Below are 17,421 nucleotides of genomic sequence, written 5' to 3'. Positions count from 1 at the left end.
TGCATGAATCCATATCTTATCTGGTGATAAATCGTGTTAAAGTGGTCACACTTGGTCTAACTTAAACAGTATATACACGGAATAATAAAAGAACAGACCTTTATAATGTATATAAATGAGTATATTAAATGAATATGAGATGAATAAAATGAATTTTCCACCACAGATGGTAACCGCATATATATATATATATATATATATATATATATATATATATATATATATATATATATATATATATATATATATATATATATATACTGTACATATGATTTTGTTAGCTCGCATTGCCAGCTTTGTGGTGAACAATTCATCTTTGCATGGCATTAAGAAAAAAAAATTAATTAATTGCCCTTCCGACGCGGTGACGCAATAGATGCTGCTGCCCCACAGCCAGAAGGTTGCTGGTTTGAGCCTCTGCTGGGTCAGTTGGCGTTTCTGTTTGGAGTTTGCATGTTCTTTCCGCGTTCGCGTGCGTTTCCTCCGGATGCTTTCGTTTCCCCCACAGTCTAAAGACATGCGTTACAAGTGAATTGGGTAGGCTAAATTGTCTGTAGTGTGTGAGTATGAATGAGTGTGTATGGATGTTCCCAAAGATGGGTTGTAGCTAGATGGGCATCCGATGCCTAAAACATATGCTGGAAAAGTTGGCGGTTCATTCAGCTGTGGTGACCCCAGATATATAGGGGTCAAGGGGCTAATAGGGGGCAAGGGCCTAAGCCAAAAAAAATGAATGAATGTTTGCCCTTCTAATCTTTAATTGAAATCTGAAAATGCACTTCCTGTTTGTTTTCAGTTAGTTTATCAGATTACATGATACATCTGTCAGTTTTGACAACAAACAGTAATGGTGAGCAGGAGGAGTCTGTTAGGTTAAAATAACTCTTATAAACCCCCTTACCTGACCTTTCTGAATAAAATGCCTACTTTATTACATCCATTCAACCTGCGGTAGAAAAAACAAACCACGCCCACGGTTTGCTCATTTACAATGCCGTTTCTCTAGAAAATGCGTCACAGTAGTAAAAACATAAAAATCGCAGCTTTCTGTTTACTTTAAATGAGAAGTTATGCTTTGAGCTGTGAGATGTGTCCACGACAAGTGTGTGCAGTTTATGTTACCTTATGGTGTCACTCTTTTGATATTGGATATCGGAGATGCATAAATTGCTGGTATGCACTAATCCTGCTATATCCACTGGTGCTGCCATTTGTGACAGGACAGTACAGATGTCACAAAGGCTATTTTAGGGTTTAACTCAATTTTAACTCAAATATATAGTTACTGAACTTTGAAGTGCAGGTTGATTTACTAATGTTTGGTGAAGATACAAAACAAAACAGCCTAAAGGTACAGTTCAGTCTCTTCCTGAAACAATAACATTTATGTCATATATTGTTGAAAAGATCTCAACCAGCACAACACTATAGGCCAGGGGTTCTCAACCCTGTTCCTGAACATCTACTTTCCTGTAGAGTTCTGCTCCAACCCAGACACACCTGAACCAATTAATTAGGACAGCACTTGATAATTACAGTCAGGTGTGTTTAATATGGGTTGCAACTGAAAATCTGCAGGAAGGTTGAGACTATAGCTCAGGGATGGGCAAACTTGATCCTTGAGGGCCGGTGTCCCTGCAGAGTTTTGTTCCAACACTAGTCAAACACACCTGAACAAACTAATCAGTGTCTTCAAAATCACTTGAACTCTATAGGGAGGTCTGTTTGAATAGGGTTGGAACTAAACTATGCAGGACACTGGCCCTCCAGGATCAAGTTTGCCCACACCTGCTATAGCCTATGACAAGACTACCTAATGCTTTCCAGATGATAAATTCAAGTATAGTTGCATTTTTATTTTTAATTTAGGCATATATTTACAGCTCATATCATTGATCTGTTTAAATGTGTATTTTCATATTTTTTCATCCCATGTATAGTAAATTGATGTACTTTAGTTTGAAGTCCACTCACTTTAAAAATCTCTTCCTATTCTAAAACAAACAAGCTCTTTTCCTGCAGGCTATATGTCAGAATCCTAATTTCAATTGCTTTTAAAGACTTTTTTAAAGACCTTCTCAGAATATTTTAGGACCTCATCACCACTTCAAGTTCTAATCAGTAATTAAACCTTTAGCTTAATAAACAGTTGTACTGCAGCAGTGGCCACATCCCCAATCACAGGCCCAATAGCATGGCAGTGGTGGTAAATCGCAACTTAAAATATGTTTTCATTAATGTGTTAAAACTTGGACAATAAAATAAACTGTCTTTTATTGAAATCTGTGAAAACAGATGCTGTCAGTCTTTCTCTTTTACAACTCTGAAGCACTGATATAGCTGATGTTATGTTTAATAGGGTGGTACACCAGAGTTAAAAGACACCTATGGTGAAAAATCTACTTTTCAAGCTGTTTGGACAGACATGTGTGTAAGCATAGCAAATAGACCGTCATATTGGGGTGGTATAAACACAAACAGTCCTTTTTTTTTTCAATATAACAACATAAAACAGTGGACTGATTGGAGCGGTTTTCAGAGCGACTGCAACTTGACGTAGGAGTGCGGTCCCCCCTCCCACCAATGTTGATTGACAGGCTCATCACCATATCCTTAGTTTGTTGTTTCACGTCCGCCATTTTCAGCTTGTGAGTCAAAGCAATATCACTAAAGGAACACCCTTGCTCTATTTTTAGATGTAAGTCTCATTGGGCTCAACAAAAGATCAATTTTCTCCACATTATTGCTCTAATCAGAATTGCTGTTTGTACCTTTTGGTAGATTTGCAAACGTGTACTTTTCATTGCGTCTACCTTAAACCTGAGCCGTTTGCATTTCTCGCGATCACAGAAGCTCCCTGTGATCTTAACTAGGTGCAGCTGGAAAAGTGTAAGTTTGTTGCCTCATGTGCCATTGGCATTGGCAATGGAGACATTGGCATGTCTTCATTGGAAATAAAATAACAAACTTGCCTGCAGGTCGCTACCTAAAGAAACATCTGCCACTCAAAACTTGACAGACTCCACTTAAAAGACCCGCCTTCCTGAATAGAAAAAAAACAATCAAACTAACAACGACGTCAAGTATTGCCCAATCAAAAGTAGGAAATAAGGCATCTTCATAAAATGTGTGTGGGATGATTTGCATAAAAAGCTACTTTAAAAAAAAAAGATAAATACGGGACAAAACCCGTTATTAATTCAAAACGTGATGCACAATTTTGTTGTCAATTACAGGACGATTCTGTATTTTAAGGGACACGTGGCAACCCTAGTTTCACTACACAAGAGCATCATATCACCTTCCATTGTTTGCCACAAATTACGCAACATCACCCAGACAGAGGATCTTGGCTGGATGCACTCCCGCCCCAACCAATCACGTGGATCGAGCATGTTAATATTATGAGAGATATAAATATATTTATGCTTTTTTGGAGTCAAACACTTTGGACAATGCTTGAACAAAATTTAAGACCTTGTAAAAATGCCTTTAAGACTTTTTAAATACCTTTTAAATGCCTTAATTTTCTCAAAATTGATTTATCAACTTTTAATACTTTTTAAGACCCCGCGGACACTCAGTTTCAGTACTGTTGTTAAATATCTGCAATATCTAGTATGTGTGTGTACCTGTAGATTGCAGATGGAGGATATGATCCAGAGTCATAACTGACTCTCAGTCGGCCTCTGTAAAGCTCCACAGCAATGTGTTCATTATCTCCTTTGTACAGCAACACTCCATTATCCTCATCTGTGGCGATCTATGACACACACATACAGTGCAGGTGTGTGTTTATGCACAATCCCTCTCTTTTTTACATACCTGAATGATCAGTGCATTTACCTGCAGAGATATATTGGCCTGTTCTGTAATAAGGTTGGAGGGGATTTGCAGGAAGGATTCTCTGTTGATGAAGTTGACGCTGACCAGTCTTTCACAGTGCACACCCTCGTAACCTGGCAGACACTGACACACGGGGTCCGTGTCCTTCACAACACACTGTGCACCGTTGGCACAGTCGTAGTGATCGCATGGACTTGTTCTTGGCAGGACCATCGGAGGAGAAAACTCGCAGAACAACCCACTGCACACACACACACACACAGACAGTAAGACACACATTTCACATGGTAAAGTGTAATTATCGGTTTCTGATGACTGTTGTGTGTTTGTGCTTACCTGTAGCCTTCTGGACACACACACGTGTAGCCGTTCACAGCATCAATACACTGAGCCCCGTTTTTACACTTATTATCTTCACAATCATCAAAATCCACCTCACAGTGCTCACCGGTATAACCTGGAGTGCATTCACACCTATAAAACACACACACACACACACACACACACACAAGCCAACACATTTAACATTTAAAACCTTCTTTAACTCAGATAACATATTCAACATAAAAATGACTGAAACTCCTTGACGAGCACAGAGTTGTTTGTTTTGTTGTGGTGATGTTTCTTCTTTCTTTATTTCAAGGTGCCATATACTGCATTGATTCAAGTTAAACTGGTCTCTGATATCTACATAGGTTTGTGGTTTAAGTAAGTTCAGAAAAAGTCCAGAAAAAGATTTATGTGCTCATTTATTACTCCGTAAAATGCCCCTTGAATGAGAAGCTTTATTATATATTGACCATATTTGGGGCGGTCGTATTATATTAATGAGCTCTGAAGCTCTCAGTGCTTTATCAAACCACACACATACGTGTGTGTGTTTATAGTGTGTATCATTTGTGTGCATATGTATAGAGTGCATCATATGTGTCAAATCAAATTAAATCACTTTTATCGTCACATCATCAGCAGCATGTGTGCTTTGATGGGTGAAATCACATATCCAATGACCTACTGTAAGAATGAAATGGTCAATGTATATACTGTACACACGATACATGTACTCAGTACATATGCACAAATGATACACTCTATACACAAACACTCCATACATATACACACAAATGACACACTCTAATCATATACATGTATATATGTATAGAGTGTATAGTCTCATATGTGTATCATGTGTGTATACAGTGATCGTTTTTGTTTTCCAGTAGGTCAGTGGTTATGTGAGTCACCTCTCACGCCACAGACCTGGGTTTTATACCAGACCCTGACAGGAGTGTATCATGTATGTATGTCTAAGGAGTGTATATGTATGGAGTGTATTATTTGTGTATATGTATAAAGTGTATTGTGTGTGCATATGTATGAAGTGTGCATCATATGTGTAAATGTATGGAGTGTACAGTATCACGTGTGTATATGTATAGAGTGTGTCATTTGTGTGTATATGTATGGAGTGTTTGTGTATAGAGTGTATCATTTGTGCATACGTATAGAGTACATGTATCAAGTGTGTATACATTGATCAATTCATTCTTCCAGTAGGTCAGTGGATATGTGATTCAGCTTTCATGCCAGAGACCCGGGTTCTATACCAGCCCCTGACAGGAGTGTATCATGTATATATGTTCAGGGAGTGTATATGTATAGAGTGTATCGTTTGTGTGTATATGTATGGAGGTTATATGGATGAACTGTATATGTATAGAGTGTCTGTATGTATAGAGTGTATCATTTGTGTGCATGTGTTTAATTTGAGTGTATAAGTATAGGGTGTATATGTATATAATGTATCATGTGTGCATATGTATAAAGTGTACCGTGTGCATATGTTTGGAGTGTATCATTTGTGTGCATATGTATAGAGTGTATCATTTGTGTGTATATATGTATATAGTGTATCATGTTTGTATGTGTATAGTGTATTGTGTGTGCATATGTAAAGAGTGCATCATATGTGTATATGTATAGAGTGTACAGTATCATATGTGTGTGTATATACAGAGTAAATGTATTATTTGTGTATACATTGCCCATTTCGTTCTTCCAGTAGGTCAGTGGATATGTGATTTACCTTTCATGCCAGAGACCCGGGTTCTATACCAACCCCTGACAAGAGTGTATCATGTATGTATATCTAAGGAGTGTATATGTATGGAATATGTATGTACATTATGTATATGTATTGTGCATATGTACTGAGTACATGTATCATGTGTGTATATACATTGACCATTTCATTCGTACAGTAGGTCAGTGGATATGTGATTCACCTTTCATGCCAGAGACCCGGGTTCTATACCAGCCACTGACAGGAGTGTATCATGTGTGTATGTCTAAGGAATGTATATGTATGCAATATATCATGTATATGTATTGAGTGTCTGTATGTACGGAGTGTATCATTTGTGTGTATAGTAGAGTGTATTGTGTGTGCATATGTATACTTTGTGTGTTTACTGTATGCATAGAGTGTATACAATGTGTATATGTATAGAGTGTACAGTCTCATGTGTGTATATGGTGATTGTTTTTGTTTTCCAGTAGGTCAGTGGTTATGTGATTCACCTCTCATGCCACAGACCCGGGTTCAATACCAGACCCTGACAGGAGTGTATATGTATGGAGTGTATTATTTGTGTATATGTATAAAGTGCAATGTGTGCATATGTACTGTATGAAGTGCATAATTTGTGTGCATATGTAAAGAGTGCATCATATGTGTATTTGTATGGAGTGTATCATGTGTGTATATGTTTAGAGTGTGTCATTTGTTTGTAAATGTATGGAGTGTATTTGTATAGAGTGTATCTTTTGTGCATATGTATAGAGTACATGTATCATGTGTGCATACATTAGCCATTTCATTATTCCAGTAGGTCAGTGGATATGTAATTCACCTTTCATGCCAGAGACCCAGGTTTTATACCGGCCCCTTACAGGAGTGTATCATGTGTGTATGTCTAAGGAGTGTAAATGTATGGAGTGTATTATTTGTGCATATGTATAATGTATAATTTGTGTATATGTATAAAGTGTCTGTATGTATGGAGTGTATAATTTGTGTGTATACCTACAGTAGAGTGTATCATGTGTGCATATGTATAATTTCTGTGTATATTGTGTGCATAGAGTGTATATGGTGTGTATATGTACAGTGTAAAGTCTCATACAGTATGTGTATACGGTGATCATTTTTGTTTTCCAGTGGGTCAGTGGTTATGTGATTCACCTCTATGTATAGAGTACATGTATCATGTGTGTATACATTTGTCAGTTTCGTTCTTGCAGTAGGTCAGTGGTTATGTGGTTTATCTCTCATGCCAGAGACCTGGGTTCTATACCAGACCCTGACAGGAGTGTTTCATGTGTGTATATGTATAGAGTGTATCATTTGTGCATATGTATAGCGTGTGTCTAGTGTGTATATGTATAGTGTATCATGTGTTTATATGTATAGACTGCATCATTTGTGTGAATATGTATAGAGTGTAAATTTTTGTGTGGGTGTGTCATGTGTGCATATGTATGGAGTTTATCATTTGTGTGTATGTGTATAGAGTGCAGCATATGTATAGACTACATGTATCATGTGAGTATACGTTTATTGTTTTCATTCTTACAGTAGGTCAGTGGTCATGTGGGTCACCTCTCATGCTAGGACCCGGGTTCTATACAAGACCCTGACAGGAGTGTATCATGTGTGAATATGTAAAGGGTGTATAGAGTGTATAGGGTGTATCATGTGTGTATATGTATAAAGTGTATCATTTGTGTATATAAGTATAGAGTGTATCAATTGTGTGTTTATGTATAGAGTGTATCATTTTTGTTTACAGTATATGTTTAGAGGGTATCATGTGTACATATGTATAGAGTGTATCATATATGTATAGAGTGTATCATGTGTGCATATCTATAGTGTATAATTTGTGTGTATATGTATAGAGTGTATCATGTGTGCAAATGTATAATGTGTAGAAAGTGTATACAGTGTATCGTGTATATTTGTATAGGGCAGGGGATGTCCTGAAGGGCCGCAGCCCTGCAAAATTTAGTTCCAACCCCATTGAGTTTGACATCCCTGGTATAAAGTGTATCATATGTGTATATGTATAGAGTACATGTATTATATGTGTATACTTCATCGTTTTCATTAGTTCAATAACTTTCATTAGCTCAGTGGTTATATGGTTCACCTCTCATTCCAGAGGCCTGGGTTCTATACCAGACCCTGACAAGAGTGTATCGTTTGAGCATATGTATAGGGTGTATCTTGTGTGCATATGAAGGCAGTTATTATTTTATTATTATTATTATATATTGTACACACTTATGAAATGAAAGTTTTTAAGTAATTATTAGTAGGCTAAAAGCGAGTTATTCTTTTGATGGCTGTGAAAACATTCTGAAAGCATAAAGAGAATTGCTCGGGGGAATCACGTCAGTTTTAACAATTATATAAATATATATTTGCAATTTAATCTATGATAAATCATAATTATTAATATAGCAAGTTATACTGCAATCAGGTGATGTGGTCCATCGGCTCGATAACCCTAATAAAAATTCTGTAATGTCTGCCATGCTGCGGTTTTCATATCTTCAGTGTGCGCACGTTTAAGATTTGAATTAATTGTTAATGATAATATAAAAAGCCATTATTTAATTGCAAAAAGAAAACAAAAAAAACAATGTATTTTATATTTATATTATCATGTGTGAGTATCATTGGTATAAAACACTGAAAACCACAGCAAAAGCATATAAACGCCACAAAGCAAAGATTGTGGACTAAAAAGAAGAAATTAGACTAAATGTCTTATGTAAATACACACATATGTAGAATACATTCACTCATTCTTTCATTTTCTTTTTGGCTTAGTCCCTTTTTAATCAGGGGTCTCCACAGCGGAATGAATCGCCAACTTATCCAGCATATGCTCTTTATGGAGCAGATGCCCTTCCAGCTGCAACCCAACACTGGGAAACACCCATTACACTCTTGCATTCACACACAAACACTACGGCCAATTTTAGCTTATTCAATCCACCTATACCTATATGTCTTGACGCAGACACAGGGAAAACATGCTAACTCCACACAGAAATCATGCTACCCACTGCACCAACTTGTGACCCACATATGTACATATGTACATTTATTAAATGTAGGTTCATGTATCTAGCTCTGAGGTCCCAATGTAGACCTGAACATGCCATCATCTGTTTAATTTGAACTTGGGCACATTATTTGTTATTTTGAAATACATTATACATAAAGCGTCTCTAATTACAAAAGTTTTACTTCCATAAACCATTAAAAATGAACTTTGTTTTTAAGATTTTTACACACACACTCTGCAGCGTTACATAAACACATTCATCATCCTATCGTATCGTATCATGTCATCTTTAAAACACCCCCTCCAACTCAGTTTTATAGTAAAGCCGATGGGAGAGCTGTAATTGAATATCAGAGGACAAACACAGAGCACAACCTCAGAGACTTCAGCTGAATTCCACACCGATCCACTGTTGTGTTAACATTTGCAGCAATGGGCATAAAAACACACAAATGAACTTATGTGGCCTGCTGCTCACACACTTTAGCAAAGAAGGAAACACACACACATACACCTGATGGTTTATAATGTAGCTTTTAAGTCAGTTTTTTTTTTTGGTGTGGCAGAAAAAGGAATGAAATGAAAGCTGAGGTGAGAGAGAATGTTATGAATCTATATCCAAAGTGGGTTTAGATTCAACAGACTTGAGTGAGTGCAGAGCATGCAGAGGGTTTTCAAGAGTTCCCACTTAGCTGATGAATGGTAATAAGCTCATGAGATCCTCGAGCCCGGGGCTCCCTCCTGTTTGCAGGGCGAGATGGAAGTTTGAGCTCAGGTAGATCTCGAGAACCCCCCTCCCTCCTGCTGCTTAAGGATTGCTATGAGGGTGTATTGCTGATGGAATTTGACTATAGTGCTATTTGACTATAGTATTTGGTTTAGTCAGTTTACTTATGTCTTATGTTTTGGACTGTGAAAGTAAACCGGAGGACCCATGGAAAACCCACGCGAGCACGGGGAGAACATGAACTACACACAGAAATGCCAACTGGCCGGGTAGAGACGCGAACCAGAGGCATTCTTGCTGTGAGGCCACAATGCTAGCCACTGGGCCGCAGTGCTGCCCTATAGAGGAAAAAGAAGGAGGAGAGGGGGTGGAAGGGGGGATTCTTCAAGACGAAGATGACTAAAAGTAAGATGCTTGGTTACTGAGTTAGGAATCATCTGATTGGTGGTTCATACATTAGCTTGACTCAGGGCCAGCCGTGTCAATTATAAGCATGTGATCCTCTCGAAGGATTTAAATGTCTTTAAAGACATATTCACATAGCAGTGTCTATTCAGCACTAATGCATTGCAGTAACTGGAGGATCCTGAGTTTGTGTCATGAAACTACTTGTCTGACACATCAAAAATACAATTTATGTAAGAATTTTAGACTCTAAAGCCTGGAAAAATCTTTCTTTGCTTTAGGTAGCTTAAAACACAACAATGTAAAGGCAGACCTTGTTTACACCTGACATTTAGATCACAAGTGGACGACATTAAATACTGTGGTAACAGGATGTAAAACATGTTGCGTGTGTCCACCTTCCACTGCGTTCAAAGTGTGCACTTCCAGTATTACACTCTAAATATATATTTGAAAAGAGTGTCAGTGTCTCTTTCACTTTCTTACATCACTTCTGCCATGGCTCTCTGGTGTGCTGCTATTCATAATTGACCTTCTTTGATTGAATTATATCAGGGCTTTTATATGCTTTATTTGATCAAACATACAAAACTCTAACAATGTGAATTATTATCATACTTTAAAGTGTTTTAAAATGCTTTATATATATCATGAAATAGAATTGACCCTTTTGATTGTGAAGCTGAAATTTCAGCGGCTTTTACTCCAGCCTTCAGTACCACATAATACCCTTAGAAACCATACTAATATAATGATGCTCAAGAAGTATTTCTTATTATCATCATAATAAAAAAAACAGCTGTGCTGCTTAATGTTTTAAAAAATAAATTTTGGTGAACATCATTAAAAAATACATATATTCTCTGAAAACCTGTCAAATCTGATGAGTTTACAGTGCACTTGCTGTATGCATTTCAAACTATCAAATTCCCTGATTTTCCTCTGACTTTCACTGAATAAAAAGCTGGATTTAAATTATCTAGGAGCACTGAGCAGATAAAAAGAAAATATATTGTAAGCATGTGTTGTCTGTTTTAATGTCAAAACTTCCCAAAAAAAGAGCTATATTTCTATATCGGTAAGTGATCATTTATGCCACCTAATACAGGTTACTGTTAAGACTAAAGTTTGTTTATTTATTTTTGTTGTGCATTGCATGTGTCTTTTTCTTTGTCCTGCCTTCTTGTGTTGTTTTCTGTTACCCCATAGGCTCCCATTTTAAAATTTTTCAGGCTCTGATCGGCTGCTGGTCACAGATCTATAAAAGGGAACTTCCGGCAGAGTTCAGGGAGCTCATTTGTGATGCCACGGTTGCATGGAGTGGAGAGCTCCTGGATTTCCCTACCCCTCCGGCTGACAACCAACCGTTATTCTTGTACAAATGTCAATGTATGCTTGCAACTGTTTAAGCTTATAAGTGTGGCCTGCATATTTATTTGATTACTTTTGACTTCATGTTTAGGCAGGAAGATACGTAAGCTTCCTGTATTTTTCTTTACAGATATACAGGTAATTTACTTTGCAGATTTTTTTGTTTGTTATTTTGGCCTGTGGTCACCCTGAAGAGATGCTCATTTAAATTGCTACTTTTCTTTTTCTATAATAAATATATTTAATTACTCTCAACTGAGTTTCCACATTAGGTTGTCGACCGAAGGGGATCTTTTGCATAAGAAGGGGGTTGGTCAAGTGCCTCCTGAGAGGGGCACCTCAGCCAATGAGGGCAGAGGGGCAGTTGCTCGAGACACCGGGCCATCCCCCTGTGCACGGCCCTGCATACTAGGTTTAACAGATTTGATACTCTGAACTTTGTAAGCGATGTACCAAAGTGATCTTGCCAGTATGTTTCAGATGGTCAGTAAATACTGTGAATTTATTTTGAGTTTACAATACATGTAGTGAAAATCGTAGTCACTTACATGAAGCCCTTAGCAGTCAGAATACATTTGGAGTCATGCTGACACAGGTTAAGCTCTGAAGCGCAAAAATCCAGCTTATCTTCACACAGCTCCCCTGCACACACACACACACACATACATTATAAACAGACAGAAAGAGAGGAAGGCAAATGAATGAGCAAAGTAGTGTTTATTGTAGGAAAACATGAGTTGAATATTATTAAACCAGTAGGCTTGTGTGTCTGTGTGTGTGTGTGTGTGTGTGTGTGTGTGTGTGGGTAGTTTCTGATTAATCAGCTTACAGAGGGAAAAGACAAAATACCAATGCTCTAGGGAACAACAATTCAATACGGCTCTATTTACAGTCGAGGAGTAAGGTAAACATCAATGTATGTGTGCATTTCATACTTCAGCAAGACAGAGGAAGCACTAGCCAGAAACAGCAGAGGGAAAAGACAGACAATGGGAGCATGAAAGAGTAAACTAACCTTTCTCCACTTCATTATTATTAGCGGCTGGTAGAAAAAAGAGAAACAAGAAGCAAGGAAAGGAAACAAAGAAATACAGAGTATGCGTTTGGCACGTTAGCATGTTAGCTCAAGCATGTTAGCAACACATTTAAATCAAGCACAGAGAACACAGAGCATTTGGCATGTGACTGTGTGGGTATGCGTGCGTGTGTCTGTGCTGTGTGTGAGAGCGAGAGATTTACCTGTGTATTCAGGTGAGCAGAGACAGGTGTAGTTGTTGATACCGTCCACGCATGTAGAGTTATTCTCACAGTCATTATCCTCACAGTCGTCAATGTTTATCTCACATTCATCACCCTCAAATCCTTCTGGACACACACACCTGAACATACACACAGGAAAACTTTATCTTGTTGTTAATGAATTTTCTTTTTGTTTTAGACTAAGCTGTAATTATTTGCTTTGATATTTCATTAATGCCTCTAGCAGTAATGTTCTAGAAACTGTGGTGCCCTTGATCACCATTATCAGCAAGTAATCAGAATTCGGTGAACACCTAAAATACAATAATCCAAAAGAAAGATTGGTCAGTATCTGTATAACAAAATTGATTGCTTTAGTAGACACAGTGACACATTTCTATATATATATATATATATATATATATATATATATATATATATATATATATATATATATATATATATATATATATATATATATATATATATATATATATATATATTGAATTGCTCAGAAAATGCTGTAATTTATTTTTTTATTGCTAAACATATTTTATAGCTGTTATACAACAGCAGATTTGGCACTTTCAGCTTACTTTTCATATGTTGTTGACATACCACGTTTAATTTGTCTATAGTTTAAAAGTTCTCATAGATGTCATTTTCGAGGAGCTGTTAAGTTTTTGTTTTGTTGAAATTGCATAAAATCTAAGGTTGTCTATAATACAGTGCATCCGGAAAGTTATTGTAGCGCTTCATTTTTACACATTTTTATTGTTGCAGCCTTATTCCAAAATGGATTAAATGAATTTATTTCCTCAAAATTCTACACACAATACCTTATAATGACAATGTGAAAAAATATATTTTTTCATTTTTGCTAATTTATTAAAAATAAAAAACCTGAAAAATCACATGTACAGAAGTATCCACAGCCTTTGCTCAATACTTTGTTGATGCACCTTTGGCAGCAATTACAGCCTCAAGTCTTTTTGAATATGATGCCACAAGCTTGGCACACCTGTCTTTGGGAATTTTTGTACCTCTTTTAGTACCTCTTTTATTTTGTACCTGATTTAGGACCTCTCAAGGTCTATCAGATTGGATGGGAAGCGACAGTGTACAGCCATTTTCAGATCTCTGCAGAGATGTTCAATAAGATTTAGGTCTGGGCTCTGGCTGGGCCACTCACGGACATTCACTGAGTTATCGTGAAGCCACTCCATTAATAATTTGGCGGTGTGCTTTGGGTCATTGTCCTGCTGGAAGTTGCCCCAGTCTGATGCACTCTGAAGCAGGTTTTCACTCAGGATGTCTCTGTACATTGCTGCATTCATCTTTTCCTCTATCCTGACTAGTCTTCCAGTTCCTGCTACTGAAAAACATCCCCTCAGCATTATGCTGCTGCCACCACCATGCTTCACTGTAGTATGGTATTAGCCTGGTGATGAGCGGTGTTGGTTTTCTCCAAATGTAACGCCTGGCATTCACTCCAAATAGTTCAATTTTAATCTCATCAAACCAGAGAATTGTTTCTTATGGTCTGAGAGTCCTTCAGATGCCTTTTGGCAAATTCCAGGCAGGGAGTGGCTTCTGTCTGTCCACTCTACCATACAGGCCTGATTGGTGGATTGCTGCACAGATGGTTGTCCTTCTGTAAGGTTCTCCTCTTTCCACAGAAGAACACTGGAGCTCAGACAAAGTGACCATTAGGTAATTTATCACCTCCCTGACTTAGGCCCTTTTCCCCGATCACTCAGCTTAGATGGCCGTCCAACTCCAGGAAGTGTCCTGGTGGTTCCAAACATCTTCCATTTACAGATGATGGTGGCCACTGTGCTCATTGGAACTTTCAGAGCAGCAGAAATTTATTTGTACCCTTCCCCAGGCTTGTGCCGCGTGACAATCCTGTCTTGGATGTTTACAGGCAATTCCTTTGTCTTCATGCTTGGTTTGTGCTTTGACATGCACTGTCAACCCTGGGACCTTATGTAATCAGGTGTATGCCTTTTCAAATCATGTCCAGTCAATTGAATTTACCACAGGTGAACTCCAATCAAGCTGTTAAAATATCTCAAGAATAATCAGTGGAAACAGAATGTGCCTGAGCTCAATTTAAAGCTTCACGGCAAAGGCTGTGTATACTTATGTACATGTGATTTTTCAGGTTTTTTGTTTTTTAAAAATTTGCAACAATTTAAAAAAAAAAAAAATTTTCACAACGCCATTATGAGGTATTGTGTGTAGAATTTTGAGGGTTAAATACAACAACGTATATGATGCTGAAGCAACTTTAGTTTTTGCTTTTTGTTTATGAATATAGTATTCTGCTGGTTTATCACCTTAGGATTTTTTTTATTTATTTTTGTGCTGCTGCTCTGACTTAAAAAAATTAGTGTTTAAAAATGATTTTTGTTAAAGATTTGTTATTTAGTTATGAGAATTAAAACTGAAGTTTTTAATCAGTGTATTCTCCATGCAGCACTGAAGTTGGGGCATTAATGGGAGCATTGAAAATGTTCTTTGGAAAAGCAACTTAAAAATGACTTTTAAGACTAACGCATTACTTTTTGGTGTAAGTACTGGATAAAGTAATTAAGTTACTATTTGAATGAAGAAACTAGTAATTGTAACTAGTTGCTATTTTTCAGTAACTAACACAACACTGCTCTTCAAGTAGACAGACTTCCCATGCTTTAGACTATTGTTAGATATCTTTTAGATCAGTGGTCACCAAACTTGTTCCTGGAGGGCCGGTGTCCAGCAGATTTTAGCTCCAACCCTAATCAAACACACCTGAACAAGCTAATCAAGGTCTTACTAGGTATACTTGAAACATCCAGGCAGGTGTGTTGAGGCAAGTTGGAACTAAACCCTGCAGGGACACCGGCCCTCCAGGACCGAGATTGGTGACCCCTATTTTAGATAGTCAATAACAGCTCAAATTTAGCCTTGTTTGGAGGGATTTAGCCAATATGTCTATGTTAGGATGTATATTAGAGGTCAGTTAAACACACGCACACATACACACACCAAATGGGTTCTGCGTCCTTACTTGTGCTGCCATTAAAATAGTTTTCCCAAATGGATACTGACAGCCAACAGTGCTGGAGTGGCAAAGTAATGATTAATTTTCCCTCACTGGTGTGACCAGTGACCAGTTACTGGTCAAAAGGTAAAATTGATCAAGTAAAAATTGACAGCCATTTGACCCTTTTTAAGTTTGTAATTCCTAGGATTTCATGTACTTTTCTGCAAACATTTGGCAGATCAGCATGAATTTATTTTTTTTTTGTCTTTTTTCCAAGCTGTGGTTTATGTTGTGATTATATTTTCCTATTGAGGAATGTGTTTGCTGAGATTTGCTTTAAGTGGGGGCATCACGGTGGAGCAGAGGGTTGCATGATTGCCTTACAGCAAGAAGGTCGCTGATTTGAGCTGGGTCAGTTGGCATTTTTGTGAAGTTTGCATGTTCTCCCTGTGTTGGCGTGGGTTTTCTTCCGGGTGCTCCAGTTTCCCCCACAGTCCAAAGACATGTGGTATAGGTGAATTGAGTAAGCTAAATTGGCCGTAGTGTATGTGTATGAATGCAAGAGTGTATGGGTGTTTCCCAGTGTTGGGTTGCGCCTGGAAGGGCATCTGGTTCATAAAACATTTGCTGGATAATTTGGCGGTTCATTCTGCTGTGGTGACCCCTAATCACTAAGCTGAAAAGAAAATGAATTAATGAATGAATGAATGTTTTAAGTGGTGTACGTCTGAGTAAATAGCATTTAATGAATCTTTTTTTAGATGAAGAGGTATTTTACAGCACAATATTGAATGTATGAGTGCATTTGAAGTTAGATTTTTAGTAATATTGATCCTTGCCTTTCAGAGGACCCTTATAAAACAGTTTAATCTTACATTTATTATTTATGATGTTTCACACTGAACATTTTCCGATACATTATCAGGGTACAAATTCATGCTTTTGCTCTTTGGAAAATTGATCTGTGAATGACTTACTTACGGTTGTCATTGCATATTAAACTGAAAAGAATTGTATGCAGTGTGCGTGCATGTCTGTGAGTGTATTACATTACAGGGCCTAATCAACATGTAAAGCAGAAGTTCTCAAATGAAACTCTTCTTATTCACCAGCACAAAGAATTCATTAGCATTGATAAGTATATGACAGCAGCTGAACCTGAGCTCACCACACACACACACACGCACACACATGCACACACGTACAGAAAGGCCCTTGATTGGTTGATTAAGTGCATGAGTGAGCTCAGATCAGTTTCAGACACTTCAGTCTGATTAAGACAGATTAGACACACTTTGTCCATAAAGTATATTTATTACCGGAGCAGCAGGGACACACACACAATGTTCTAAATGAAAGCCACATTCAGCAGAGCCTGAATAACATAATATCTCTTTATGGGTCTCATATAAAAGTCATTTATATTTTGATAGAGTTCAGTGATTAAAGGTGCTGTATGTATGTTTTTAACTCTTCTGTAGCATAAAAATACCATAATATGTTTACAGATATTCAAGAAACATGCCAAGTGAACATTCTTGCTTAACTAAAAAACAGTTATCCTCAGTTATTCTGCTTTTAAAATGGCCGTTCAGGGGCAGAAACTGTCTTTGATTTGGTTATTTTAAACCGCCCACTGCCAGTTAAGCCAATTATATTCCAGC

General features: G+C 37.5%; 1 protein-coding gene across 42 annotated transcripts in view; it reads right to left on the bottom strand.

The window, feature by feature from the left end:
- slit2 (slit homolog 2 (Drosophila)) overlaps nucleotides 1-17,421 on the bottom strand; it is a 131,852-nt gene that overhangs the window by 8,294 nt on the left and 106,137 nt on the right. For 23 of the 42 annotated variants that reach the window (XM_073949220.1, XM_068220865.2, XM_073949228.1 and 20 more), the window contains 5 exon segments: nucleotides 12,727-12,866; nucleotides 12,036-12,129; nucleotides 4,183-4,320; nucleotides 3,847-4,087; nucleotides 3,633-3,763 (listed from right to left, as the gene is read on the bottom strand). In XM_073949220.1, coding sequence (XP_073805321.1) covers nucleotides 3,633-3,763; nucleotides 3,847-4,087; nucleotides 4,183-4,320; nucleotides 12,036-12,129; nucleotides 12,727-12,866 — 744 coding nt within the window. 42 annotated transcript variants of the gene reach the window in all.

This window comes from Danio rerio, chromosome 1, assembly GCF_049306965.1.
Source record: "Danio rerio strain Tuebingen ecotype United States chromosome 1, GRCz12tu, whole genome shotgun sequence".
Taxonomy (NCBI): Eukaryota; Metazoa; Chordata; class Actinopteri; order Cypriniformes; family Danionidae; genus Danio; species Danio rerio.
The sequence above is the reverse complement of the archived record's forward strand: the minus strand, read 5'-3'. Positions and strand labels throughout refer to the sequence as shown.